At 39.5% G+C, this 27393-nt stretch overlaps 1 protein-coding gene across 1 annotated transcript; it reads left to right on the top strand.

Moving 5' to 3' along the window:
- The first annotated feature begins 459 nt into the window (after nucleotides 1-459).
- bcl11ab (BCL11 transcription factor A b) lies at nucleotides 460-27393 on the top strand. Its single transcript, XM_079629046.1, has 3 exons — nucleotides 460-801; nucleotides 3108-3443; nucleotides 23027-27393. The coding sequence occupies exons 1-3, from the start codon at nucleotides 747-749 to the stop codon at nucleotides 24967-24969; spliced, it is 2334 nt and encodes a 777-aa protein (XP_079485172.1). The 5' UTR covers nucleotides 460-746; the 3' UTR covers nucleotides 24970-27393.

The following is a 27393-nucleotide window of genomic DNA, read 5'->3' as shown; positions in this document are numbered from 1 at the left end:
CGTTGATTGAGATAATACCAAGAGTTTGCAAAACAGTGCAAAAAGATTTCATTTGTCTAAGAATAGGATTATTAATCTAAACAAAAATATGAATTTGAACACTTATTGAGATGTGCTTAAATTACGCACAGAAACACCTGTGGTGTAGCAGGCTATTACTAATTAAAATGTGTACTGTTTATTATTATTTCATTATGCTATAAATGAAAACCTATGAACCCCCCCCCCCCCCCCCCCTCTTCTCTCTCTCTCTCTCTCTCTCTCTCTCTCTCTCTCTCTCTCTCTCTCTCTCTCTCTCTCTCTCTCTGCCCATTGGCTGTTAGGGTCTATGGTTGACATGCAGCCCATCATTGGTTTTTACGAGTCTCACCCCCCTCCCACTCTCTCTCTCTCTCTCTCTCTCTCTCTCTCTCTCTCTCTCTCTCTCTCTCTCTCTCTCTCTTGTGTTTAGCAGATCCATGTCCATCATCTACCTCTGGACGGTCAAGTTCGCTGGCACGTCACGTCCGCACTTGAACTTGCAGCAGCTCAGGGGGCTTCGCTTACTTTTCCATTCCTGTCTTGTGTTCTCCTCCGAGAAGCCATGAAGCCCAACGCAAGCGTCTTGCCACTACACGCGTCTCTTCTGTACTATTCTCTATAGTTCATGTGGGATACCCGATGCATCGCTGAAGAAGATTTTTGCCCTGGACTCTCTAAAGACTCTGGCTCTTCCCAATGTGATCCCAGCTGAGACCGTGTCCAACATGTCTCGCCGCAAGCAGGGCAAACCCCAGCACTTAAGCAAACGGGAGTTTTCGCGTAAGTTTTTCTGTCTTTATTGCTCAAATAATTCCGGTTTAAACTGAGTTTACGAAGACGCGTCTCTTAAGACGGAACGACGCGCGTTTTGATGTGAGTTGCGCTTCGCTATTCTTAACGCGTGAAGGTTGATTATGCATTAATGTGCATAAAGCCTATGCACGTGTGTATATGAATGCATGAAAGTAAATTATACGTGATTTGTTAGCTAATAAATAAAAATCAGTTAGGAAAATTCACCTCTGAGTTCACATTCCCATGGGATCTTTTAAAAGCCCAAACTGGTTTTTACTTATTTTAGACTTTAAATTATTACAATTGTGATGTGTAGCCAATTATAAACGTATGATAGCCTAGATGCCATCTAATGTTTGTTTACAAAAATTAAACCAGATATCTAGCTACATTTCAGAAAGGGGTTTTTTTCCCCCCTCAACTTCCTTCGGTTCTTGAAAGGCAATTTTCAATAATTGAAACGGGAATCTAGATAACGAAGTTTTTTTTTTATTCAGAGAAAGAAAGTTATGTACAAATCTGGTTTTATGCATCTATCATGTCAAACCTGTTAAACCCCCGCCGAGGCGATCAAAGCACCTCAAGTGTTGTGTGTCAAAGCCTTAAAAACATAAAGGCCATTAAAATGATAAAATCTGCATGACCTCCGTATGAAAGTGAAAGTTTACCCTTGTTCTAGTTGGGTTTGGTTTTATACCTGTGTTTAATTTGCGTTTGAACGTGTTCTCTGATACGGCATCTTGTGAAACGAGTTGCCGCTAGGGGGCAGAAAATGAACAAATGAGGGTCCATTCCATTCAAGATGAGACAGTATAGGCTACCAGATGAACTTGAACTTGGTCTTAGCCTTCTCTCGGTTACGTGTACCCACACATCTCCTGTTCTATACACATATACAGTGTTTTTTATATAAACAATGCTTTGGAGTACATGTGGGCCAATGACAAAATATGTCCAAAATGATAAAAAGTAAATCTATTAAAGATCTAGTTTAAAACACGTGGCATGGCTATATATTTTTATGAATTATGATTTGGTAAATAAATAAATAAATAAAGTAAAAGAAAAAGTCAATATCTTAATAAATTCATTTTCAATGCTATAAAAAGCTACGCGAGTATGCACCTTGAATACTCAAGAGTATATCATTTTTTTGTAATTTAATATACCCCAACAACAACAACAACAACAACAACAAAAAACGCCTCATTATTGACCCGTATGTCTTTTAGTCATTGCGTTTATCATGTATACAATGTATGCAATAATAAATCAGATGAAATATTACCAAAGGATGGAGAATGGTTTAAAAGTGTTTATAGTATTGTGTTGTTTGGAAACTCTCCTGATGTTTCACAAAGAGGTTTGAATTACACCTGTTTGTGCAACGCAAGATCCGATCTGAGGCTTTGAGGATCCTAAGCGTGCCTTGGAAGAAGAAGAAGAAAAAAAAAAGCCATAAAAGAGGATCGATTAAAATATTGAAGCATGTTTTTTTTTAGTCTTCGTCAGAAACTCATATATTGTCGCCCCCACCTTTTGTCCCACGTGACCTGACACAGAATTAGGGTTAACCTACCACCGATGGCAACAATCTCTCTCAGCCCAGTTCAGACGCATGATGTGGTTTTGATTGCTCTTTCATATGTTCTGGCCGTCCTTCTGGGAACTACCCCACATACTCCCCTCAATAGCTAACCTCAGTTCAGAGGATTCCAGCACTTTTAACTAAATGGGTTCCAATCATCTTGCAGTCAAATTAGAATCTATTTTTTGATTCTCTGAGGTGTTGGGTTCATTAAGACGTGAGATTGGCAGGATAATGAACAGGGTCATGCAACTAAAGTGAACAACCCCCTCCTCTTTACCATTACTGGGCAACCACTGTTTTTCTCTCCGTCTTTGGTTTCTCATCTTCTCTGCATCTGTCTTTCATTGACTGTCTGTATTCCTCTGATAGAAGTGTCAGCATTTCAATAGTGGATAGACATTAATGTCTCCTGGCGCAAATGCAATGCCGTTGCATTGGAAAACTTCACAATGAATATGATTGTGCCTAAATCAGCATTTATTTATTCTACAGTACATCCCTATGACACCTGAATGCATGTGTGACATATAACACCTCTAACATTTCAAGATTTCAACACTTCCATTTATATGGAAATTAATATAATTATCACTTACGGCACATATATAATTAGTCATTATCAGGTTTCGCTATGGATATCACAGGAAGTTATTATTCCGCCATATCTCACACCTCCCTTTCTGCATTTCTCCTACCGTAGCCGAGCCCGTGACGGCAGATATCCCAGAGGACGGGGAAAGCCATCCCAGATCGGAACCATCCACCCCTAAAGGGGATCAGGACCTCCTCACCTGTGGTCTGTGCCGCTCCTGGTTTCCTTTGGCTGACATCCTGGAGTTCATCGAGCACAAACGCAGGCAGTGTCAAGGACGCCTATGCATGGACAAAAGTTCAGACCTGCCACCGTCGCCTCCACCCGCAGGCCTGAGGCGAGCCTGCGTCCCTGTGGAGGTGGCAGTTCAAGTTTCGCCCCACGGAGAGGAGCATTTAGCCTCCGCACCGCACGGATTACGGCCCAAGCAGGAGACTTTAACAGGTAGAGTAACAGATGTTTGCGTTGAAGCGAATCTATGCGAAGTCGAAACCTCTCATTCGGAGGGCCTCGATGAATACCATGTCTCTAATAGCCCACTTTTCCGTTTATGATTGGCCCTTTTATTTTTAAGAAAAAAGGAACTTGACTGTGTAGTGGATGAATATAGTGTCCTTGCTGTCAGTATGAATGGACATTCTCTCAGTTCTCTCATGTGGCTTTCGCAGATGTTGCTGTGTTTAGTGTGGTTTTTATAAGGTCATATCCTTCTCCAGTAAATGTATAGCGCCAGAGTGGTACATTCATACTGATAAAAAAAGAAAGAAAAGAAAATCATTTTCAGCTGCCCGAAACAAGATCTGCCACAGGTTGTTTCTGATTCTGATTCTGTTACTGATTTGTCATTTTCATGATTATGAGAGAGCGTTTCTCTTTGTGTTATCCGGTATCCGGAAAGAGGAAAAACATGCAGCATACATCTTGATATTATATTGCAATTATACATTTAAAGGGATAGTTCACCCAAAAATGAAAATTCTGTCATCATTTACTCACCCTCATGTCGTTCCAAACCTGTAAGACTTTCTTTCATCTCTGGAACACGAATATTTTTGATGAAATCTGAGAGATTTCTGTCCCTCCATTGACAGCTAAGCAACTACCACTTTGACGCTTCAAAAAGTTCATAAAGAGATCGTAAAACAAATCCATATGAATTGACCCTTCGCAGGGAGCTTGATTGACAGGTGATCTGACCAATCATACTTCGCCATCCCCCATTTTGTCCGACAAAGCAGTCAGGAGAGTTAGTAGATTAACATTGGAGGATTTGAACTTGAAAAACGGGGTGTACTGACGCCTTTCCGCGGTTAAAACAACATTCCTCCTGATGTTCATTCATGTTTATTTGATGCTATAAATGAACTAGAAGGAAGAGATGATCGATTCACGAGCAGCTTTAACTGATGCTCTACAGCGATCTGACAGACACATTAAAGAGCCACAAAACGGTATTTATTGTTTAAATTTATTTTAAAAAATTACCAAATTTGAAAGGTGAGACTTAGTTTAATATGTTTAATATCAAAAGTAACTGAAAAGTAACCTGGTCTGTCCTGTCTGTCAGCGTGTTGTCAGTGTCCTCTCTGCACCGCGATGTATTTTTCACTGCGTGAGAACAGTGTGGCGTGAGAGCGGCGTAGCTTGTCGGACATAGCGACAGTAACTAAGGGGGGCGGGTCTTTGCGAATGGTCAATTGAGCGGTTTAGTCCAATTTTTTTTGAAGAGACTGGATCGCTTTATATGATGAACAGATTGAATTTAGGCTTTTATTCACAAATAAACATTTATCAACTCACACATCAGTTGTGGTAAACGGAAGCTCAAGCATGTTCGCTTGACGTGCGAGAACCAATGAGGTTTATTCTCGTGTTACGCAGCACGTTTGAGGTTGTGGCGCGAGAACAAATCTCATTCTTGCGGAACCTCAAACCGCAAGAATGAGATTTGTTCTCGCGCCACAAGCAAGTTCGGTTGAGCTTCTGTTTATGTTCGCTGATCAATGTTTATATGTGAATAAAAGTCTAAATTCAATCTGTTCATCATATAAAGCGATCAAGTCACTTCAGAAAATTTTGACTAAACCGCTCAATACATATGGATAATTTGTACAATCTCTTTGTGAACTTTTTGAAGCGTCAAAGTGGTAGTTGTGTAGCTGTCAATGGAGATTTCATCAAAAAGATCTTTATTTGTGTTTCTAAGGAATGACATGAGGGTGAGTAAATGATAACAGGGAACTATCTCTTTAAAGTACACAAATTACGAATGCAAATACATTTTTTAGGGCTTCCCCTTTGAAACGGAAGGCTGTTAACAGCTAGGCTTGAGGCAGACAAACTTTTCTGTTTGAGTTATGAGTATATTATAAGTGACGTCACATTGGGGTGAGGTTTATTAAAACATACCCATCTTTCTACATTTGATAGTATCAGAAAGTATTTTACAATGTGCTTGTTACATGTTACATACACTTACGAGTAATAACAGTAAATTATAGATAATTAATTACATGCAACTAACCCTAACCCTTTAGTAAGAGCATGTTAAATAATATTACTGTTACATAATTAATTAACACTGTAACAAGGACACCCTAAAAAAAAAGTGTAAGCAAAAGTATTTTTCAATGTAGGATCTCTCAGGACGTCCAGTGTTTACCCATCCCGGTCCAGACAGGTCACACGCTTTCGCCGTTACATGTAAAGCACATGCGTGATCCGTCGCGTCGTGCAAGCAGATGTCCGTCACAACAGATGGAATTCTGTATCGGCTGTAAATGGTGAATCCGTTAAAGGTTCACGCTTGGAGAAATTTGCATGATAAATAATTTAAGATATGCATGTAGACACAGCAGCTTTTAATACCCCCCCTTAACAACACCCCATCACACCCCCATTTTATTCAAGTCTGAATGCCCCCGAGCGGCCAGACGATGAGTTCAGGCAATAACCCCTTTCTGCAGACCTCCCTCCCCCAGCCCCTTATCTGCTATCTCTCTAGGGTTATTTTCTTAAGTACATCCATGTGAAGCCATTTTCTCTGAGGCTGATATAGGGGATCCCGTCTCGTATCGTTGTTTAATAAGCGCTGTAGCGTCTCCTGGTCCCCACAGGCATTAGAAGTGGCTGTTCATTATGTAAACCCAAGGAGAAGAACTTTGATGTTGAGTTAACTACAATATGGTATTGTGCAGATCATATTTACATTGCACGTTAACTGTGCGTAACTAATAATTTGTGATGAAATGGACTCGTTATCCGGTGTCTGCTGGTGTTCTTGGCCTCGGTGTCTTAATGTTATTGGCACTGATCCACTATTCTCTTACCGGGTAGAGTTATGGATCATTAGCTGGAACAGAGCAAGTGGAACGGGAGACAGGAAGTTTGGGGATCCCCCAATTGTGCTCCATCACTGAGGACCTTTACAGGCTTCTCACAAAAGAAAAATCTTTTTAAAATCTCTCTTTTTTTCTCCAAGACTGCGAGAGAATAAATGGAGAGGGTAAAACTTTGACTGAAGTCTTCTTCTTTTCTCCTGCATGAGAAAAAGACCCTAGTAATCTCACATTTGCCTTCATTACTGTTTCAGACAAGATGTCGACAATGTCTCAAATTGTACTCAAATTTATCAGTGATTTCAATATGAATTCAAACATTTCTTATCAAATATTCCATGCTCAAATTGAGCGGCTATCCACATTAATGTTTCATAGTTTCACAAAGTTTTCCTGAGTAGTTTGATGCTACAACTGTGATGTTTCTTATTTATGTCGAAGAAAAATATCTGATCTGAGCAAAAGTGTGTTTGTGTGTGGTTTGCCGAGCAACATGACAGCGTGTTTGACTTGGCAAACGCTGCCAAGGGTTCCCTTTCAGTGGGCATATGGCAGGACATTGGCACAGAGCAGACGGGAACGTGTATTGTGGTGAAGTTTATATATTTGTAACTGACATGGCATTTCAAGCACTAACAGCAGTGTCCTGCAGTGTGACATGCATACTATTTTGTGTTATTATTATTTTGAATGCAGGTTTACGACCTCATTAGAGGGACTGCATGGAATATTAGTACTTTAAATATCCCATGTCACAACAACACGACTATTTAACCCTCGCATGGCGGTCAATAATGGCCAAATGTTTGTTTTTTATTTAAATGAAATTAATGTACTATATTTTAGTTTGAGAATATATTATTTTTATTTAATATTTTGCATTTTTAGGGGATTGTGGTATTAAAATATATGTATGCAGTAGTTATTATCAATTTGTTCACTTTTTGTGCTTGTAACTGAAATACTGGCATACATCTTGAATGCTTTGGAGCACAGACTTAAGTTTGGTCTTTTTAAAGGAGAGACTTGGCAGATTATTGCTGACGTGAAAAAAGTTGTGGAAAAGTGAACAAAAAAAAAGTTATAAATATTTATTGTTATGAAAAATGCACAAAAATACTATTTTAAATATTTTAAAACATGTTTTACTCTAAAACTGCGAGAAAATCATAGCCATAGATTGAAAAATTGTGTTCCAAATTTTGATATCTTGATAATTGAAATTTCAACAATGAGCTTTTGTTTGGGTGCAGTAACAAACTTTTCAACTAGAAAAAATTTATTTCCTATCAATTTCCAATTAGGTACATTTCAGACTGCTGACTTGGTTTTGTGTGTGTGTGTGTGTGTGTGTGTGTTCACATAGCAAGTGCCAAAACCTTTACCAAGTTTTGTACCATTCCAATGAAGTAAAAAAATAAATCAATAAAAAACGAAAAATGTTTCGGTCCAAAATACCGAAGATAGAGGGTAAAGTGACCTGCAAGAAAAGCTAAAAGATGCTTAAAATAATGAAATTTGTTGGAATGGAGACAGCTAAAGCATGTAAAATACTTGACCTTATATTCATAAAAATATATCAAATGCAGTGCATTGATACAAATTTTGTTTGCATAGCAGAGCTTGCAGTGCACATGAAAACATTTATTGTGGACACACACACATATCTCCATGATGTGTACTGACTGTGTTGTGACAGTGACACACCCCTTGCAGCATGAAGCTCTGCAATCATCAGATCTGTCAGGATCATATGATATTTTGACTCACTTAAGTGTGTGTGTGCGTGTGTGTGTGTGTGTGTGTGTGTGTGTGTGTGTGTGTGTGTGTGTGTGTGTGTGTGTGTGTGTGTGTGTGTGTGTGTGTGTGTGTGCTTGTGTACGGATGTGTTTGTGTGTGAGTGTGGCCAGCCAGCTGAGCTGTAGACACTTCTATTTAGTGTTTGCCTGGGGAATACAAAACTGCCTGCAGCTCTGTGCTGAAATATTATTGGTAATATAAAATATACAGTACAGGTTTTGTACTGTGCAAGCTTTATTTTTCACCAAAAGCATCAAGCATGGGTATAAAGCAGTAAAAATTATGGTTATGAGAAGGTTATGAGAAATGGATAAATGTGCTCTTTTAATCATCGATTTATAACTCCTGAATGAAAAATGTTTTTTACTTACGCAGTATATTTTTTTGTGATGCTGTGAAGCTAATATTAAAGTTATTATAATTTGGAAAAGAACATTTGCTTTATGGTGGACTCAATATATATATATATATATATATATATATATATATATATATATATATATATATATATATATATATGTGTGTGCATGTGTGTGTGTGCATGTGAGTGTGTGTGTGTGGTCTGCAGCTGGTGTGTCTTATCTGTGTTCTATAGAATGAGATAAAGACCCAAGAGGCCCCTCACTGTCTGTGTCTAGGGTCATGGTTCCCTGAAAGTCTCTCTCTGTCTTGGAGTCTTTCTCCATCTACATTTTATTTTTACTTCTTTATTCACGCTTTTGCATGCAAACTCAATTTCGTTTGGGTCAGCTGGTTGCACTGGAGTTGAACGACATCTGTAGTTTTGCTACACTGTGAAATGAAACACATTTGGATGTGTGAGGGAAATCAACATTAATACACATCTGTAAAGATACTTCAGACTCTGCTCTTCTGTCTTTGAGCATTGGACTTTGGAAATGGCTATAGACAATGAATAGGAGGGCAAATAATCATTTAATAATATGTAAAGACATCAGCTGTGCAAAGCACAATGCAAGTAGTTCTGTAAAGAGGCTGATTAATTCGTTCAAGTCTTGAGTATTTAATTTTGCTCTTTTACTGCAATAGAAGCACTGAAGTGGAATGTAACAAAATGTTTAGTCTTTTATCTTGGGAAACATTCTCTCTCTCTCTCATCCCTCTTTCTCGCTCTCTTTCTGAATCTCACTGATAATATTCTGTGGCTCATTTGAATTTGAAGCACTTCTTTAATCTTCAAAGCCTTGATTGCTTTATGAATATGCATGGTACATGCAGACTTTAGTTCATTACCTTGTTGTAAATTCTAATGACCATCAGTCCCTCTAGGTAATTGCCAATTATTTTGCATATTTGATTAGCCCATTATGAGTTCATTCAGTTGATATGCGTCAGGCGAAGACGCTGGAGAAATAAAAACAGATCAGAACTGAGCTGTGCACCATTAAAAAATGTTTACAGTCTTTTATTCCAAGTCTTACTGTTTAAAATAGTGTTTTTATATAACAATGAACATTGCATAAAATTGAAACAAACATCTACTGGATTCCCATGTAACAGTCATGAGCCAAAGTCATAAATGATTGATCACTCCAAACAGAATGTAGTTGGATTAGTGCTACATGATGCCTCATAATGGATTATTTAGTGTTTCTAAAACGTTAGCAGCCTAAAGGAGATTGAGGTAGGTTGTTGATGTGTAATTCAATGTGTGCTATGATGAATCTTTCATGTATACATTTGGTAATTTGGTCATGATTCCAAGTTCTAATGTGCAATATTGTACGATTTTGGGCTGTCCCAGACGAAAGATGACCAATCGTGGCGATTTCTGTGGTCATGGCCCCTAAATTGTAGCCTGGCTCCGCCCTCCTACGTACTTCTGCTCAATTTTCATTTTCCTTCAGTACTACGTCTGGGATTGTGGTATATTCTTTGGTTTTCTCAGGCCAAATTTTTACCGGTCCAATCGGCGAACAGAGGGAGTGGCTGAGAACGATGACGTTGAGGTTGTGCGCTAGTTTGAGTCGTCATACGTCACGAACATATGTTAGCGATTGGTTATGGCTGTTCTAGAGTGGCTTTGTGCAGATCCAATAGTTTTAAACTTCAACAGAGTTGAACAGAGCCTTCAAGGAAGTTAACGCTTGTCATTGGAGAGAGGCCAGACTCTCAATACAAATGAAATGTACCAGAGTCTGGTAGAACCAGGCTACCTAAATTGTGGTCCTGATCACGGTCTTGCGACCAAAGATAGCCTGTGATCATTTTCTGACAGTGTCATAAATTTAGCATGATCATCTCACAGTGTGTTTGCCGCTACGACCTACGTCTACTGACTAGCCACTAAAAATGCACCATGAAATGGCGTATTGATTAACATATTAACATGGCGCTAAAACTTAAAACTACTTACCTCAAGCTCAATTTGCAACATTGGCATACTGTACCAAGTTGGCCTCTTTTCCCTATAGCCATGATCACGTTTATATTCTCCTCTTTCGATTCCTCCCCTTTTTTTCAGTGCATATAAACACCAAAACTGCCAAAGTGTGATTCCTCTTGCTATATTTGTTCACCACTAGCGCATGCTGGTGATGTTTTATTCTTCTATACGAAGTTGCGTATAGCCTATGATTCAATAGGTGTGATCATCTTACAGCCTACATACATGTTGTACCCAATAGATACATGTCGTACCTTAGTGACTTGTAATGATTTTATAGGATTGCCGAAATCACAGTCTGTAAGGCATAAAACATTAGCAACCTAAAGGAGATTGAGGTAGCTTGTTGATGTGTAATGCAATGTGTGCTATGATGAATCTGTCATGTACATTTGGTACATTTGGTCATGATTCCAAGTTCTCAACACAAAGTTCAACCATGAAACAATAATTTGAGTTGAATGCACAACTACAATATTTGAATTTGAACGTAAACAATCTATACTATGTGTCTGTGATGACTACTGAACAACATACTTAAGGTTAACATGTTTGTAGCTATGCAGCTACCTGAAGAAAAACATGTCTGGTTTAATGCCACAGAGATTTGAAGATAACTCTATCGCCCCCTTGAGTACCGGAGTTCACAGTAAAGCAATGACACATTAAGTTCATGCACACATTAATTATGTTGAAATATTTCAGGAATCTACTCTTTTTTTACTTTATTAAGTTCATTCCATCACTGTTACCCCAGTGTAAGGATTATTTAAGCACTCATGATACATTTAAGAAATCAGCACCTGTGTTTCATTTGAATGTATGATGCACTGCAGCTGGCGCTACCTTTATCTGCCCCATCACAGGTGCTGGCTCTCCTCCGGAGCCTGACTTAACCCTGTGTCTATGTCATGGGGTGTGAGAAGAGGCCGGCAGGGAGGCCGACGGGGACACAATGGGGGGATTGTGCTCAGGGCGGGGGCTCGGAGGCTGAGGCAGCCCTGGCTGTGGCCAAACAGGTCGGGCCAGACAGCATGATAGATGGCTTTGTTTAAGGGTCCCGGGGTGGGGCCTGAACTTGAGGCACTTTGTTTATCCTGAATAGAGCAGGGGGGAAGATGCCGGAATGATCTATGTCTCACTAGCTGAAGAGCTTTAGAGGAAAGGAGACAGGAAAGAAGAGAAACATCCACAAAAAGTGACCAAAACAACCCAGGAAACCAGACAGACAAATTATTATTTTTTTTAATTAATAAACTCACCTGCACGTCCTTCCATTTTCTTCCATAAAACAAAATATAAACGTTTTTATGAACGTTAATGCTACTCTCTTCCATTCATTGAAAGTGGATGGTGACCAAAACTAAAAAAAAAAGGCAAAAAAATGCCCATAAAAAGTACCATAAAAATAGTCCATATGAATTATCCATATGATAACGTGTTACTCAGCTGCATGTCCTTCCAAACTTTTTTTTTATTTCTTCCATAAAAAAAAAAAAAAAAGTTTTGATGAATGTTAACGCTGTTCTATAAATTGAAAGTGAATGGTAACCAAAACTCCAAAAGGCAAAAAAGCACAATAAAAGTATACAAAGAATAGGCAATTTGAATTATCAATATGATAACTTTGTTCAAGGAACAGACCAAAATTTAAGTTATTTATTAAAAAAATTGTCCTCACAACCATGGTCACTATTCACTTTCATTGCATGTTTGTTGTACAGTCTGCAATAAATATCTCCGTGTATGTTCCATGAAGTCATGCAGGTTTTGTTTGTATTTTTAGATGAACTGTTCCTCTTAAAGACTGACAGATATAGAGAAATAAAGAGATAAAGGAAAAGAAAGTGACTGAGGGAGAGCAGTGCTAGCTGAGCATGTGTTCTTTAGGTTAACGGAGGGTCAAGTCGAGAACTGCCGGAGGGGGAAGGGCCGTCCTCTCACCCTGATGGTGGCTGTCCATTTCTAGATCAACTTGGCTGAGCTCCAGGTCTTTTAAATCTGACAAGACCTCATGCGCACACACATATGCTGCCCTCATACCTGCCGCCTGTATCTCAAATGCCACTAGGATTGTTTTCGTTTTTTTTCTGGGCCAAAGGCAAAACGAGGTGCTGACTTTTGGACTGGTTCAAACCGGTTGGCTGGCCTCGTCTTCACTTGCATGCCTGTGTTGAAGACAATTCACAAAACACATGCATACACACAGGAAAGAATACCTGAATGAACCTCTTTTGAGAGTGCAAGACAAAGAAAAGCAGGATAGTCGAGAGATATGCATTGTGAATGGAATACGATGAGTGTCATGAAACCGTTCAGTTGTGTATGGAGGCGAAACATGATCAATGCAACACATTTGAAGTGTGAAAACCACGCATTTGTAAAAATATCTCTTTCGCATCGAGATGGATAAATATGTTCCTTTGCACGCTCTTCACTTGTCTATCAGTTGACCCGTACATTTGCATATGTATTTATGCAGATTTTTGAGGGGGCTCTCACACACAGCAGGGGTCTCTGAGTGTCACGGTTTCTCAGTGTGAATTTGTGTCTTTGTGTTGGGGGTGTGTGTGTGTGTGTGTGTGTGTGTGTGTGTGTGTGTGTGTGTGTGTGTGTGTGTGTGTGTGTGTGTGTGTGTGAGCTTGCTAGGGTATATGTCGGTCTGTTTTCTCAATCTATCTGTTTTCTCGATCTTTCTGTTGATGTCTCCTTTTACACGTTCTCTATTTCATTATGTGTGTGTATATATGTGCCATACTGCATCTCTGACTTCTCAAAGTGGGCCACAACTTCCAGATGGTGCTCTGTATCTTTGTTTGGTAAGTGAATACTTGAGCTGTAGGACGGCCTATCAATATCCCGTCCGAATGTGAAGAGACGCTGGCTATACATTCACAATGTTCTCTTTTTACAGCCATCCATGAATAGTTCTTCCACATCTCTGTTTCTATCAGATGTGATTTTTTTTTTTTTTTTTTTAAGTGTGGGTTAAACTAGCCAAGGTCATCCATATCAAGATGTAGGTCACTCAGATGTGTTCTCCTTGTCCATTGACTTCTTCCTCAATTCTAAAGAGCTCAGGAAACAGCCATTACGGTTGGGAAATAGTTTGACCTTTCAGACTGTGCTCCCTGACAGAAAAGCAACTATGGAATTACTTTTCCGAAATCATTGAGACAAAAATGTCCTTGAGTTTTCCTCTTGAAAGCACATACATACAATCTTGGCATTCAGCTGAGATGTCATGGCTTCAGACCTTATGTTAATAGATCACATGAAAGTTAAAAAATAAAAAATATTGTCATTATTTACTCACACTGAGAGTTCACACTCTTTCTCTACAACAAAAGCATACAGTGCAAAAGTGCAGTGACTAAATCCAAAAAGCAAACATCATAAATACAGAATAATGACTTCTGCATATGTATATGCAGGTCAAATGATATTTCAGAGTTGTGGCAGAAGGAAAGGTTGTCAGTGAACAGGTCTATTGCACCAAAAGTGTATTTACTATAATTATTCTATAATTTACTTCAGAAGGCTTGGAACATTGCGCATGAATTGCATGGACTGTAAATATTGGTCGACTTAAATATATATAATTATATACTTATTATGTATACTTATTACCGGTATATATAAATTACTTCAGAAGACTTGGAATATTGTATATTCAAATGTATATACATGTTTTTTTTTACCATAATAGGATTATTGAACCAAGAATTTGCTACCTATGTATACTTTACAGTTAATCAGAACCCCCCCCCCCCCCAAATCAATTAATTTTCAAATAATAAATTATTCTAAATATTTTATTAAATGTGGTATGTCAAATAAATCCAAACTTAATTGCAAAAATTATTATGCTTGTATTACTTTTTTAGATATATCATTGGCCTTCAGACAGCTTGCGCTCTTAGATATCATCGGCCATCAAAAAATACATATCAGCTGCCCACTAATTGTAACTTTGACCATATAGAATATAGCGGCATGAACATTAATTAAACCATCTCACTTTGTGTTTTATAAGTCTTCAATTATGTTTAGTCCCCGGTTTAATGCCTTTCTTTCTTATTTGTCTTTGGCATCCCTTCCTTTCATTCGGTAGCTCTGACAAACATGAAATACAGTGTCCAGAAGAGCTATCTGTCTAGCCAGGGAGCAGATGTCCCATCATGGGCCTGAAGCGTCTCACCCCGTCAGCTGTCAGCGGCCCGAAACAATCTTTGAGCTGAGAGAGAGCGCCGGTCCAATTAAAGAGGTTAATTTGCTTTAGCACTTATCTGTCCATCGATGTATTTCTCTCTGTATCAGCCTCTCCAACTCTTCTCACACCAGTCTCTCATTCTTTTGACTATTTGCTCTTCTCTCCCTTTCTTTCATTATACCTCTCATACGATCCCATCTCAGACCCTTTGTCTTAAAGTCCCTTTCTTTCCACTGTCTTCTCGTCCCTCTTTCTGTAGTTTGTTTGCCTCTCTTGCATTTGAGCAACACACCGTGGTGACATTATGGCTGTAACAAATTGAGCACTTGTAGAATGCAGGCATGAAACAGTCACAAAGCTTCCATTCAGCGTCTTACCGACTGAACATAAAGGCCCATGACAGTTTAAGTGGCGTGTTCAGTTTGCATGTGAAAGCGTGTCTGCTGAAGTTTACGGCTAGAAAGAGGGTTTGATGAGAAGGTTGAAACAATGCATGTGTGTGAAAAGCAGACTGACAGCGTTACACGCTTTCATCGTTGGGAAAATCTGTCAAATCATTTAACGGTGTGGTTTAAACGTGTTGACATGCATAGATCGGTGCACTTTGTTTGGCATGTGATGTTTGTGTGCCTACATGTTGTCTCTTGTAGCTATACATGTGACTATCGTCTGGCAAATAACCTTTCAGTGCAGTACCCAAACAATGTTTAAAGAGCCACCAAAATCTGTCCAAGTCCAATCTCTGATCCCCCATTTCTCCTGTCATGTCATTATCGTCTGGATGAGAATGGATCATCTTCTCTGTCCCCTGCCCTGCTCTGTGAACCCCTGCCCTCCAAGCCTGTCAGAGTGAACTATCGCAGACAGACACACACAGAGACACTGTCACATGCACAAAGACACATATAAACCCAGAGGCCCATCACACTGAGAGGACAGATGCCCTCGTTGTGGTGTTGAGCCTCCTCAGGACTTTCCTGTCATGTATTGAGAGGCAGAAGACTTCATGTGAGTACACATTATGGAAAAGATGCTTTGCACAGAAAATTAAATGCAAAAGAACATTCTGGTTGTATTATTACAAATTTCGAGGACCTCGTTTCGGCAATTAATCTTGCTTTTGTTGAGTCTATTTGACTTTTTAAGTCCTGGTACAATCTCCCTCACAAAACTATCATGGTATTCTGATATCAAATGGTCAGGCCATAGTGCTTTGATATTTAGCTTAACTGAATGAGAACCATATTAACATGTTACTGATATGGTTCTCTTAAGGAAGTAGTTCTCAACCACGGCCATCTTCCAAAGGAGCCTCAAGATGCCTGAAAAAAAAACAACCATTTGATCATGAATATATTAAAAGACTCAAACTCGAATCTAAATTAAATGAAAAATAATACCATAATCTACTGTATCTAAGGTAAATTATGCTATAAATGCCATTAGAAGTTAAATTTATGGCTTAACATACCTCAGAACAACAGAATAACATCTATATATAAGTGTGTGTTTACATTTTCTATTGAAACAGGAAGTTGGGAAACACAGAAGTCTCACTTTTAAAAAAAATAAATAATAATAGTCCAATGGCTTTTAGTTTACATTACATCTGTGAATTGTGATTGGCTCCTAGTTATTAGTAGTCACATAGCTCAAACCACAGAGCATGGTGCTAGGAACGCCAAGGTCAGAGGTTCGAGTCCTAGGGTGCACTTCCCGATTTCACTGAGTTAGACGCGTTCCTGGGTCAACATATTTTGTTGATCCTGGAACAACATTCCTGTCTGAAAATTGTATCCTAACCATATCCCTACCCTTAAACCTAACGCTACACATATGTTATCCCTAAAATCAAAGGGAAATATAGGTGAATAACACTGATGTAGAAGCCCCTAACCCAGATTGTAAGCCTAAACTTGAAATAAACTGTAAACTTGTCCCTCAAATCTGGTTGGTTGATTGGAATGTTGTTCCAGGATCAACAAAGATGTTTGTTAATGCATAAATAAATAAAAAACCTTGAATTCAATGTAAGTCTCTTTGAATAAAAGCATCTGCCAAATGCTCAAATCTAAAATGTAGTCTTTTTAAAAAAAAGTGGTGTTTGTGGGAAGGATATTCTCATTCTAGAGTGCCTTTGATTGGATACAAATTTAGCATTTTGATGTCTGTGCATGCAAGATGAGTCTTCAATATGTGGTCAATTTGTCTGGACCAAAAAGGCAAGAGAGATTTTAAATGTTTAGTTTGTCAACTTTTTGGAAGTACATTAGCATAAAAATTACCTCAAAACTATCACACATTTTCAAAATGAAACAAAACTTACATGGTTTTAAGTGCTATATCTGTATGTGATTTTCCCTTAAAATACTTGCTAGCCAGCGAGCTGATGAACGTCTGTTGTGCCGCTCTGTCAAATACTCTTCCGCTTGGCTCCACCACTCACTGAGTTGTGACCCTTGACCTCAGCGGGGCCGTGTATGTGCACGGTCTTGCCAGCGCCTCCCTGGAATGTCTGGATTTAAGGACTCTTCTAGTGCGTATAGCTAGAGATGGTGTGCTGTCCTACAGCTGCCTGAGTATAAATCCTGCTGTCACCAGAAGGCCAAAGCTCTCCTTCACTACCCTTCTTTCGCTTGCTGTTTCTATCACTCTCTTCCACTTTTCACTCAGTCACACTACTTTAGTTAACCACACAAGTGTCTCAAAACAGAAATCTGTGCCTCCTGCTCTGTGGTGAATAAGGAAGCTTTTGTGCCTTTGATTTAACGTCTTCAGAGCTCATTCACGGCTGTCGAACGAGTTGTACGTGACCACACACACAGATGAAACTCTCCCTCTCTTCAACGGGAAAAAGCAGACAACTGGTTCATCCTGTACTTCATGAGGTTAAAAAAATGTTGTTGACATCCGTTTACATCAGCTAGAAGACCTGGTGAAAACAGCCCCCTCTCTGTGACCTCTGACCTGCTGCAGTCTCTCGAAAGTATGTACTGTATAAGAGCTGTGATCTACAGGGCTCAAGACAGGTTTCTGGCAAGAGCGCACAGGTAACATTCCAACTCCGTTTGAAATTCCTGAGCTGTAGGTTGTTAAAAAGTTGATTTATTTGTTGCTAGGTTAATTAATATTCTGTCGTTGCGATTGAAATGTGATAGCCGTGACAGATACGATTCTTCTGCCATCTGCCTCAATCTTTCATGACAAAGCCAACCTACAATGTTGTAGATCTTTCTAATAAGCAGTTTTGCTCAAAGAAAGTCACTTGCTATTTGGATATTTCAGAAATGTCAGTATTCAGTTTGGAAAACACCTTGTCTTAACCAGGCAACAGACATAAAAAGTTGTCTCTCCACGTTAAGTGTCATAACCAACACACTTTCATTTCATTGTAAGTACAATCCACTTACACCCTACAGTAAGGTTGGACCTTCATGGTTGGAAACGTACGTTTCTGTACGAATCTCATTGTACAAATTTATACAGAATCGCCACCTCATAAAATAGTTATGTTTTCTCATGAGATCAGGTTGATCATAACCAGCCAAGACCACATTAAGCTGTGATTGTTTCGTATTGCTCTGCAGTTCTCCTTTTTTTTTTTTTTTTTTTTTTTGAAGACAGTTAAATTACTTGTCATAGGAAACCTGCATGTTGAACCTGGTTGGGACAAGGCATTTGTTTCAGAATTTACTGGCTATTTTTACCAGTCTCGTCATTGATGCTCAAAAAGCAGTGGCGTTTTGCAGAATTCTCCCATCTGCTACCATACCGCGATGCAGATCAGAACATATGTATCCAATTAAGTAGCAAAGCAGAGAGCTGGAATCCAGCTTGATGTCAGACACATGAAGAATTGGGGTGAGTGTGGCCTGTCTTAGCCAAGTGATCAGTGCATCCATCTTACAGAAGCTTATTGATGGTAAATGTTATGTTTCGGGTTGTTCAGCGTGTGTTAGCGCCATTACATTTGAGGTGATGTTGGAAGGGTAGCAATACTATGTCTGCTTGAGTGTAACAGCTGCTTGGCTTTCATAGCCCCCCTGTCTCAAAGTCACCTAATGTTGAAATCAGTTACATTAACATGGCTTTTCAGCTTAACCTGTTAACTTCAGTTCCAGCTTAACCTTTAGCTTATAAATAAGGTGCACTAGCATTAGCAAACGGCACTGCAAGAATAAAACTTCGTCCATCACCCATTGGTTGGACAAATATAGACTAACAGTCTCAAACTCCCACTAGTGGTTGAGATAGCAATGCAATAGCAATTTGGGCGAATCAAACTATAAATGACTTTCATAGTTGTCTATGTATATTAAGTCGGGATAACAGAAATCAAACTCTTTAATTCTAGCTTGATTTACTACATCACTTGTGTCCAAGATGCGCCAGATGGGAAGCCTTAAATATTGACCCTGTGGCTGTAATGTGAATTGGGAACACTGGTCTTTTTGTACTGGTCCCAGTACCAGCGCTATGCCTGAGGGGGGCTTCCTGAATGAGCCCTCTGACTAGGCCTGACTATCACATGCCCATTTAAGCTTGTAGTCCTCTCATAGATCAGGAGAATGCAAAGAAAGGAGCAGGATGACTTGAAATAATCTTTGTTGAGCAGTGTGGAAATGTTGGTATGGTGGTGAAGTTTAGAGCTATACTGGACCCCTCATTGTACACTATTCATCAGTGCAGAAGGCCATCTGTGTTAATGGAATTTCAGGAACGCTTTACAGTAACAGTTCTAAATAAAGCAGTAAGCAACTCAACTCCAGAGTTATTGCCAACGACAACAGCAGATATTTAATTATTAATGTACAGTTGTGTGGACCAGGACTTTGAACCAATGACATTTTATGATGCAGGGATACTCGACAAATCGACAAAAAGTATTATGTGTGTCCTGATTGTGTCTGGTTTAGATAAAAACTCAGATTGACACGAAAGAGGATTTTTCATGCCACTCATGGTTAGGATTCCCTGGCTGGTTACAATTCTAGCATGAATCTCAAAACTATTTGCTAACTTAAAGATTTCTCTAAACAAAATATTATTTATTTATTTTATGTAACGATACAAAGCTGGTGGAAAATCTTGCATGGTTTGTAGAAACTGGCACATTAATGTGGTAAAATAGTTTAATTTACTGTTTTACAACAGTTTTGAACCTGGCTAAATCTATCAGATTTTAGAGTCAGAACTAACCATTTTCCATTAAGTATTTCATAAGAACGAGATTATTACTTGTAGTCAGAGTCAAACTGGCTCAGACTCAGCCTCACTTTCCTTTCTTCTATGGTTTTCTATCGTGAGTGTTTGCTCTGTCTGTGGGACAGTCTTGTCTGCTAACAAAACTTCCACCTCTGCCCTGTGCAGACTAGTCTAGTTCATCTTTCCCAATCCTCTTTCTTTTTCTCAGACTGTCACCTCCCCCATTCGAACCCTCCGCCCGTCTGTGGGCTTTAAACGCCATCCCCTTCACCTCTCCGTCTGGTCAACTTCTTTTTGTCTGTCCGCCTCTTTAATGTGCGTTGCTAAGGTGACTGCTGACCCATTGCTTGGCGCTCTATGAGAGGCCCCATTCCAAGATGGCTACCCTCCTCAACCCCCTCAGACACTTTCAATTTGCAGTGGGGGGTAGGGTGTGTGTCCAGCGCTGGTATTGAGAACACTGGAAATTAAACACTTGGGCCAACACATGTTTATGGGCACTGACAAGAATATACCAGCTGCCCGATGAGCGCATTCTTTCTTGTGACCAAGCATGGTTTTCTCACCTTGTCCCTGGAGTATCCATATGGCATTTGGACCATTTCATTACATTGATTTGAATATGAGAATAATCATGTCTAGATTAAACTCGGGTCAGGTGTGAGGGCACAGATGCTTGAGTGAAGTGTAATTATTTTCTGGTAAATTATGCGTAATTGTAGCCTCATCAGCTCATGAACCTCAAATATTAAATCTTGAATGTTTTTACGGTGTCAGATGTTCTGATCTGGGCCCTTTAAGTACAAAGTGCAAGTCTTTGGTTTCACATTAATGCTTATCTGTGTGTGTATTTAGGACAAGGACTGTATATTAAAGGGTCTGAGTGCATGTGCTGTTACTTACGTGCTCTGCTCAGATACCTGATGCAACCTAAAGTGCAACTCTTTACAAACGTCAGGTCTTCAAATATATATTGTATAATATATTGATTATTGGTCATTTGCTCTGATCAGTTCAAACACAGCTCATATGTATCAAATAGATAATAAACCTTGTGCAAACAAATGTGTAAACAACTAAAAAGTGTAAACAAGCCCAAACAAATTTAACCGATGGGAGTTTGTGAAAGTCTCATACCTCAAAAGAAGACAAAAAGTTAGAAGTGGGATTGCTCTCCAAATAGATTGTAGAGTAAAAGAAATGTCCTGCACACCACTCTGTCCTTGAAGTGTTTGTATTGGTCAAATAGTTTTTTGTCTGTGGACAGGCGCTCAGTGCAACACAATGAGTTTGACCAGGACAAAGAGAGAATAACCGAGAGAAAAAGAGAGCAAGAAAGTGAGAAAAAAGACTGCCCCAAGCTTTTTGTTTGATATGAACGGAATTATATAAAAATAATAACATAAAAATTCCTAGAAATCTTTGATTTATCCTAGAAGAGGGTATTTTGCTGATGTTCCATAGAGACATAAAACAGTTATTTTCTTAAAATCTCAAATGCCGACAAATTGTTCTGCCATACCTCCCCTCCCCCCTCACCTTTTAGCATATCACCAAAGAAAATGTGATTGTTGGCTATGTGCTATGTGCTGAGAGGAACAAGGTTAAAAGTAATCAATAAGTCGCCCTCTCAGACAAGGCCACCAAGTAATAGCTGCTGTTGGTGAGGTGGGTGTTTTAAATGTCAGTGACGCAGGATGATTATATGTCTAAGGAGAACACTTACCTTATTTTAGGCTGTTTTCACACTCGGTTTGATTGCCTGGTCCGAACTTGGGTTTGATTTCTACCACCTTCCCCCTGCCCTGCACTTCTTTCACATTTTATTTTGGGGCACCACTGTATTTGTCTTGTTAAGTTTACCACTAAGTTTACACAGAGTGAAACAGCTTTTTATCTGCTGCAAATGCTTTGCATTAAATACAATGAATGTGAACAATGTAACAATTAGTTCATTTCCGCAAGTTAGGATGGATTGCTTTCATATCGGTTAACATGAACTGTACCACAGATCATTTTTTGAAGTGGATTTGGGTGTTGTTTGCTGCTGGTGCACACCTGAGTTCGAAACCTCTTTTTACATAAAAAAAAACAAAACAATCAAAATCTAAGATCAAATGAGCTACTGTAGGATCCCTACCAAAAGTTCCATTTAATAAGCTGTTACAAAACAGGAAATGGGTTACACCTTTATCAATTTTATTTTTTGTCATGTACATTGGAAATCCCCAACACAGTATGCTAGTTATGTTTTTTGGAAATCATAATCAAGCAAGAATTACCATATAGATATTACGCTAGATTGTGAGAAATCAACAGTTCTGAATTTGCTATGCTAGTCATTTTAAAATATTAAAATATAAGCATTGGCCTTCTCGTATGATTCATGTGATAATTGTATATGATTTAATTGGAGTAAGCATGAGAAAAAGCAGGCAAAGAGAGTTGCCTTTTTATGACGGAAAAATCTCCGGAGGAGGTCAAACCCCACACAGGTGGCAGCAATTAACTGTAATTTTTGCAGATTGTAATGATCCATAATTTACCAGCCTCCTCTTGCATCTCTTATGCAATAAAAAGTGTTTTGATTGGGTACAGGTTTTTGTTGTCTCTGACCTTTGTGTCAGATATCCCAGAGACAGGCGAGGCTGTTGATATTTGAAATGATGTTCGTGCAGAAACTGAACTCTCTTCCATTTTCAGCAGGTTGAGTTTAGAATTTACAGTTGGGATTTATTATGTCAAAATATTAAGGCAAGAGCGTAATTGTATAAATAATAGCAATGTTAAACATTTCTGAATACATTAATCATATTATGAAATGTTAAACAGCATGAATGTGGATGATGGATGTAGTGGCTAAAGCTCTACGTTAGAAAGTGAAAGGTTACTGGTTTGAGCTCTACCAGAAACAAGCCATGAGCTCTCACCAGAGGTACCTTGACACTGGTTACTCCAAAGGGATTTTCCTGGTAATAAATGTGCTGGTAAATGAGTCTTTGTTGTGGAAGAGGAACATTTCCTAAATGACAACTGAATTTTTCCATCTGCTTATGTTTTGCAGAAAAAGATGAGCCCAGCAGCTACACTTGCACAACTTGTAAGCAGCCCTTCAGCACTGCTTGGTTCCTACTACAGCATGCCCAGAACACTCATGGTTTCCGAATATATCTGGAGAGCGAACCTGGAAGCCCTTTAACTCCTCGAGTGGCCTCCGCTCCAGGCATGGGTGGTGACTGTGCCTCGCAGCCACCGCTACATACAGCCCACCTTGCTGACACTAGTCCCTATAGCCTGATGAGGATAGCCAACAGAGATGGCTCCTCGATTCCTAGGGAAGGCCGATATCCCAGGACACCTCCACTCTTTAGTCCCCCACCACGGCATCACATGAGCCCAGATGATCTGGCTTTGGCCCCCCATCACCCAAGCGCCTTTGACAGGGTACTGCGTCTTAATTCGGTACCCTTGGACTCCCCATCTATGGACTTCTCGAGACGACTACGGGAACTTGCAGGCAACTCTGCTGGCTCCTCTCCGCCCATGTCGCCCAACAGGCCTAGCCCTATGCAACGGCTGCTGCAGCCATTTCAGCCAGGGGCATCTCATTCTCCTTCTGGACCTCATTCAACACCCACTGAGCAAACGCCAACCATGCCAACTGTGAAGGCAAAGTCTTGTGAGTTTTGTGGAAAGTCTTTTAAGTTCCAGAGCAACTTAATCGTCCACAGGCGCAGTCATACCGGAGAGAAACCTTACAAGTGCCACCTCTGCAACCATGCCTGCACTCAGGCCAGCAAGTTGAAACGCCACATGAAGACTCATCGGCACAAATCCTCCTCCACTACCTCCAAATCAGATGATGGCCTTTCGACTGCCAGTTCACCTGAACCAGGCACAAGTGATTTGATAAGCAGTGCCACCAATGCCCTCAAATCTGTGGTGGCTAAGTTTAAAAGTGAGAACAACGGCCTGATCCCAGAAAATGGTCAGGAGGAAGATGATGATGAAGAGGAAGAGGAGGAAGATGAAGAAGAGGAAGGAGAGGAAGAGGAGGAAGAAGAGGAGGAGGAGGAGGAAGAGGAGGAGGAGGAGAATGAGAGTGAGGTCGGCGAGAGGAATGAAATAAACTTTAGCTTGAGCCTAGAAGGTGCACGTCACCATGAGAACAATAGACAGCGACACAACAAAAGTGCGGAGGGAATTCAGGACTTTCGAGATGCCCTTAAACTTTACAAACGAGGGGACCGCAGATCAGCGAATGAGACAGGCGGTGACGATTCCCCAAAAGAGTCAGATAAAGTCAACGAGAGATACGGACAAATCGTAAATGGAACAGCCTCCTACCCAAACGAAGACCTCTCGAGGAAACTTCTTGCCAGAAGTCCAGGATCTGACAGCCCTCTTTCCAAACGCATCAAAGTGGAAAAAGACCTTGATCCTCCAACTCCTACAATCCCCAACTCAGAAAACGTGTACTCTCAGTGGCTGGCCGGATATGCCGCTTCGCGCCAGCTCAAGGATCCTCTCCTCAACTTTGGGGACTCAAGACAATCACCTTTCGCCACATCTTCAGAGCACTCCTCGGAGAATGGAAGTCTCAGGTTCTCCACTCCCCCTGGGGAGTTGGATGGAGGGACGGCCTCTGGGCGCAGTGGCACTGGAAGTAGGGCCAGTACACCCCAAACTGGTCGACCCAGCTCCAAGGATGGTCGGCGTAGTGACACGTGTGAGTTTTGTGGCAAGGTCTTCAAAAACTGCAGCAACTTGACAGTGCATCGCCGCAGCCACACTGGCGAGAGGCCGTACAAGTGTGAGCTTTGTAGCTACGCCTGTGCTCAGAGCAGCAAGCTAACACGGCACATGAAGACGCATGGACAGACAGGCAAGGACGTTTACAAATGTGAGATATGCCACATGCCTTTTAGCGTCTACAGCACTCTGGAGAAGCACATGAAAAAATGGCACAACGATCAGCCCATAAGCATTGAAATTAAAACAGAGTAAATTTTATGATGTCTTTCGCAGTCCTAGAAAAATATTTTAAGCACAGTGTCAGTTAATTATGCTGGCCGAAAATTTGGCCGAAAAAGACTCTGAGCCTCTCTAATGTGCAATAACTTAATGTTTTGTACTTCTTTTCTTACTGGTTGGCATGTTTTCGTGTATTAGCTTGATTGATAAGGATTAGCTGTGTTGCTGTTGTTACTGTCTTTTATCAAACAGGACATTTCATGCTGCAAACAATTAATTTTTACATATCATACCTAGCTGTATTTTGTCATTTAAGCCTGTAATCTTTTGACTACCTACATTCACACTGGGGTTTACACTGTTCATTAGGGGTATAGACAAACTGTAGGGTTACCAAGGAAAGATTGAACGGTAACAATTTACTAAGATACTAAAAAAGTTAGAATTTTTATTGTCGCTTGTGAAAAAAGAGTGCCTTGGGTGTGCCATTTGCCATAAGCCTGGGGATATTATTCAATGCAAAATTAGGTCTTGCATCAAGTACCTATTGTGAATTTGCTAAATGCAGGAATCCAGCATATGTTCTTATGTATATAATTTACTAGTATAACATGTTGTGTTCCTTTAAGTATGATTATTTTGTTGGCATCTTCATGCTTTTTGGCTTGGTGAGATTTTTATATCAAACGGACAGGTACATTAGTAAGTTTTCTTTTAACTTAGGGTCTCATTCTTTTCTTTTCTTTTTTTTTTAGAAAGTATCCCTGAAAATGTGTTTTACTCAGTAGATAGCCAGTTTATTGGACTATACTGATACATTTCTATTTGGTGCATGTAACATGGAACATTATGTAAATATGTACATTTTTATAGAATTAATTACTTGACAGGGTCATCCACGGAAACTTTTAACATATAGTCCCTGAGTAAGCTGTTAAAGAATTGGCAGGATTGAAAATCCTTTGAATTTTGAATTAAGCTCAGATTGGCTAGAAATAGAAGTAGTTTAGCAAGACCAGTTATGATGGAGCAATGCAGGAACGTATTTCAGGACATTTACACATTATTGGATGAAAGTCTGAATTAACTTGCTTGCTAGTACTTCCACAATGTTTTTTGTTTATCCAACACTCCTCAGTTTCTAAAGCTATGTACTGTATATACCCCTGTTTATTAGCAAAGCACTTAGCCACGTTCACATATTTTGTGCCCGAGTTGACATTCAGACTTTTTATTCTCTACATTATCCCATAGTGAATTTTATGAATAGCACTTGCCACTCAGCCTAAAACTCTGTATCTGTCCTGCTAATCTACGGGCAGGTGGTTGAGTATAAAACAAAACTGCTCTTCAATGGCACAAAAAAACCTGCACTGTTAATTTTTTTTTCCAGTTTACATGAGACACTCAAGAGATATTTCCTCTCATATGAACAACTTAATGAGGTGTTAACATTTTATGTGAAATAGCGTTAGATTAGAAATCTTGGTCAATGAAAAAGGACTTAAAAGAAGCTTAAAAAGGAAAAAAATTAAAAAGACTGTTCATTTAGAAGCTATAAACTGGAACAGTGTACTGATGTTTATCTCAGTGAATATAGTCCAAACCCGCTGCTTCATCAGCCATTTTATTTTTTATCATGGTTTAAAATGAATTAATGATTAAATGTTTTGTTGTTTCCTTTTGTAATACTTTGGCGTTTTTAACAGAAAATTAATTTAAAGTGTTCCATTTTTTGCCGCTCATCTTCATTTCTTGGGGGGTTACAATGTACTATGTAAATACTAAGTGTTATGTGAATTTCCTTTTCTTCTGATTCTTTTTTCTTTCTCTCTCTTTGGCATACACAGTTCTTCAGGATGCATTATAATGAGATTGTAGGAGTATGTTTGACATTTTATAGGGCTGACTTATGGTCTGTCAAAAGCTATTGTGACACACTTCAGTTTGCCATGTCAATGTGTAGAGAGGATCTGGATTTAATTGTTCATCAAGAGTAGTCAAGATAGTATTTATATAGAGACTAGAATTCCAGACTGTTCCTTGTTCACTTTAAAGGTACAAAAATGCCTGTAGTTGAGCTCAGCATGCTGCCACCATTTTTCTTTTCTCCTTAACTTGGCAGGATAATATAGTGTGAATCGTTTTAATGTATGGATCTTGAAAATGAGTTTCTAAGAAAAAAAAGCTATGTGGGGGTTACACAGATAAAAGGCTATACAATGGTCTGTTGACGCAATCCTCTTTGAAATAACACACTGATGAGGAACAGGTGCTTTTATGATCTCTGGCCTTTGGATATGCAGTAAAGTTTCATAGTTAGTGGGTTTCCCTCTTTATTTTGAACTGTCCCTGTCTCCCCCACAACCTGAAACATTCCAGTCATCTTCGAAAGAATGGATGTCTTATGCAATGAATCAAGAGTCAATAAATACATTTAAAATGCATTTTGAAATA

The sequence above is a fragment of the Phoxinus phoxinus genome (assembly GCF_949152265.1).
Source record: "Phoxinus phoxinus genome assembly, chromosome: 11".
Lineage (NCBI taxonomy): Eukaryota > Metazoa > Chordata > Actinopteri > Cypriniformes > Leuciscidae > Phoxinus > Phoxinus phoxinus.
Note: the sequence above shows the minus strand (reverse complement) of the source record. Positions and strands in the feature narration are given on the sequence as shown.

Coding starts and splice junctions, on each gene's coding strand:
- bcl11ab (XM_079629046.1), top strand. CDS start 747: ATGTCTCGCCGCAAGCAGGGCAAACCCCAGCACTTAAGCAAACGGGAG. Junction 802..3,107: donor AAGCAAACGGGAGTTTTCGC/GTAAGTTTTTCT, acceptor CTCCTACCGTAG/CCGAGCCCGTGACGGCAGAT. Junction 3,444..23,026: donor CAAGCAGGAGACTTTAACAG/GTAGAGTAACAG, acceptor TATGTTTTGCAG/AAAAAGATGAGCCCAGCAGC.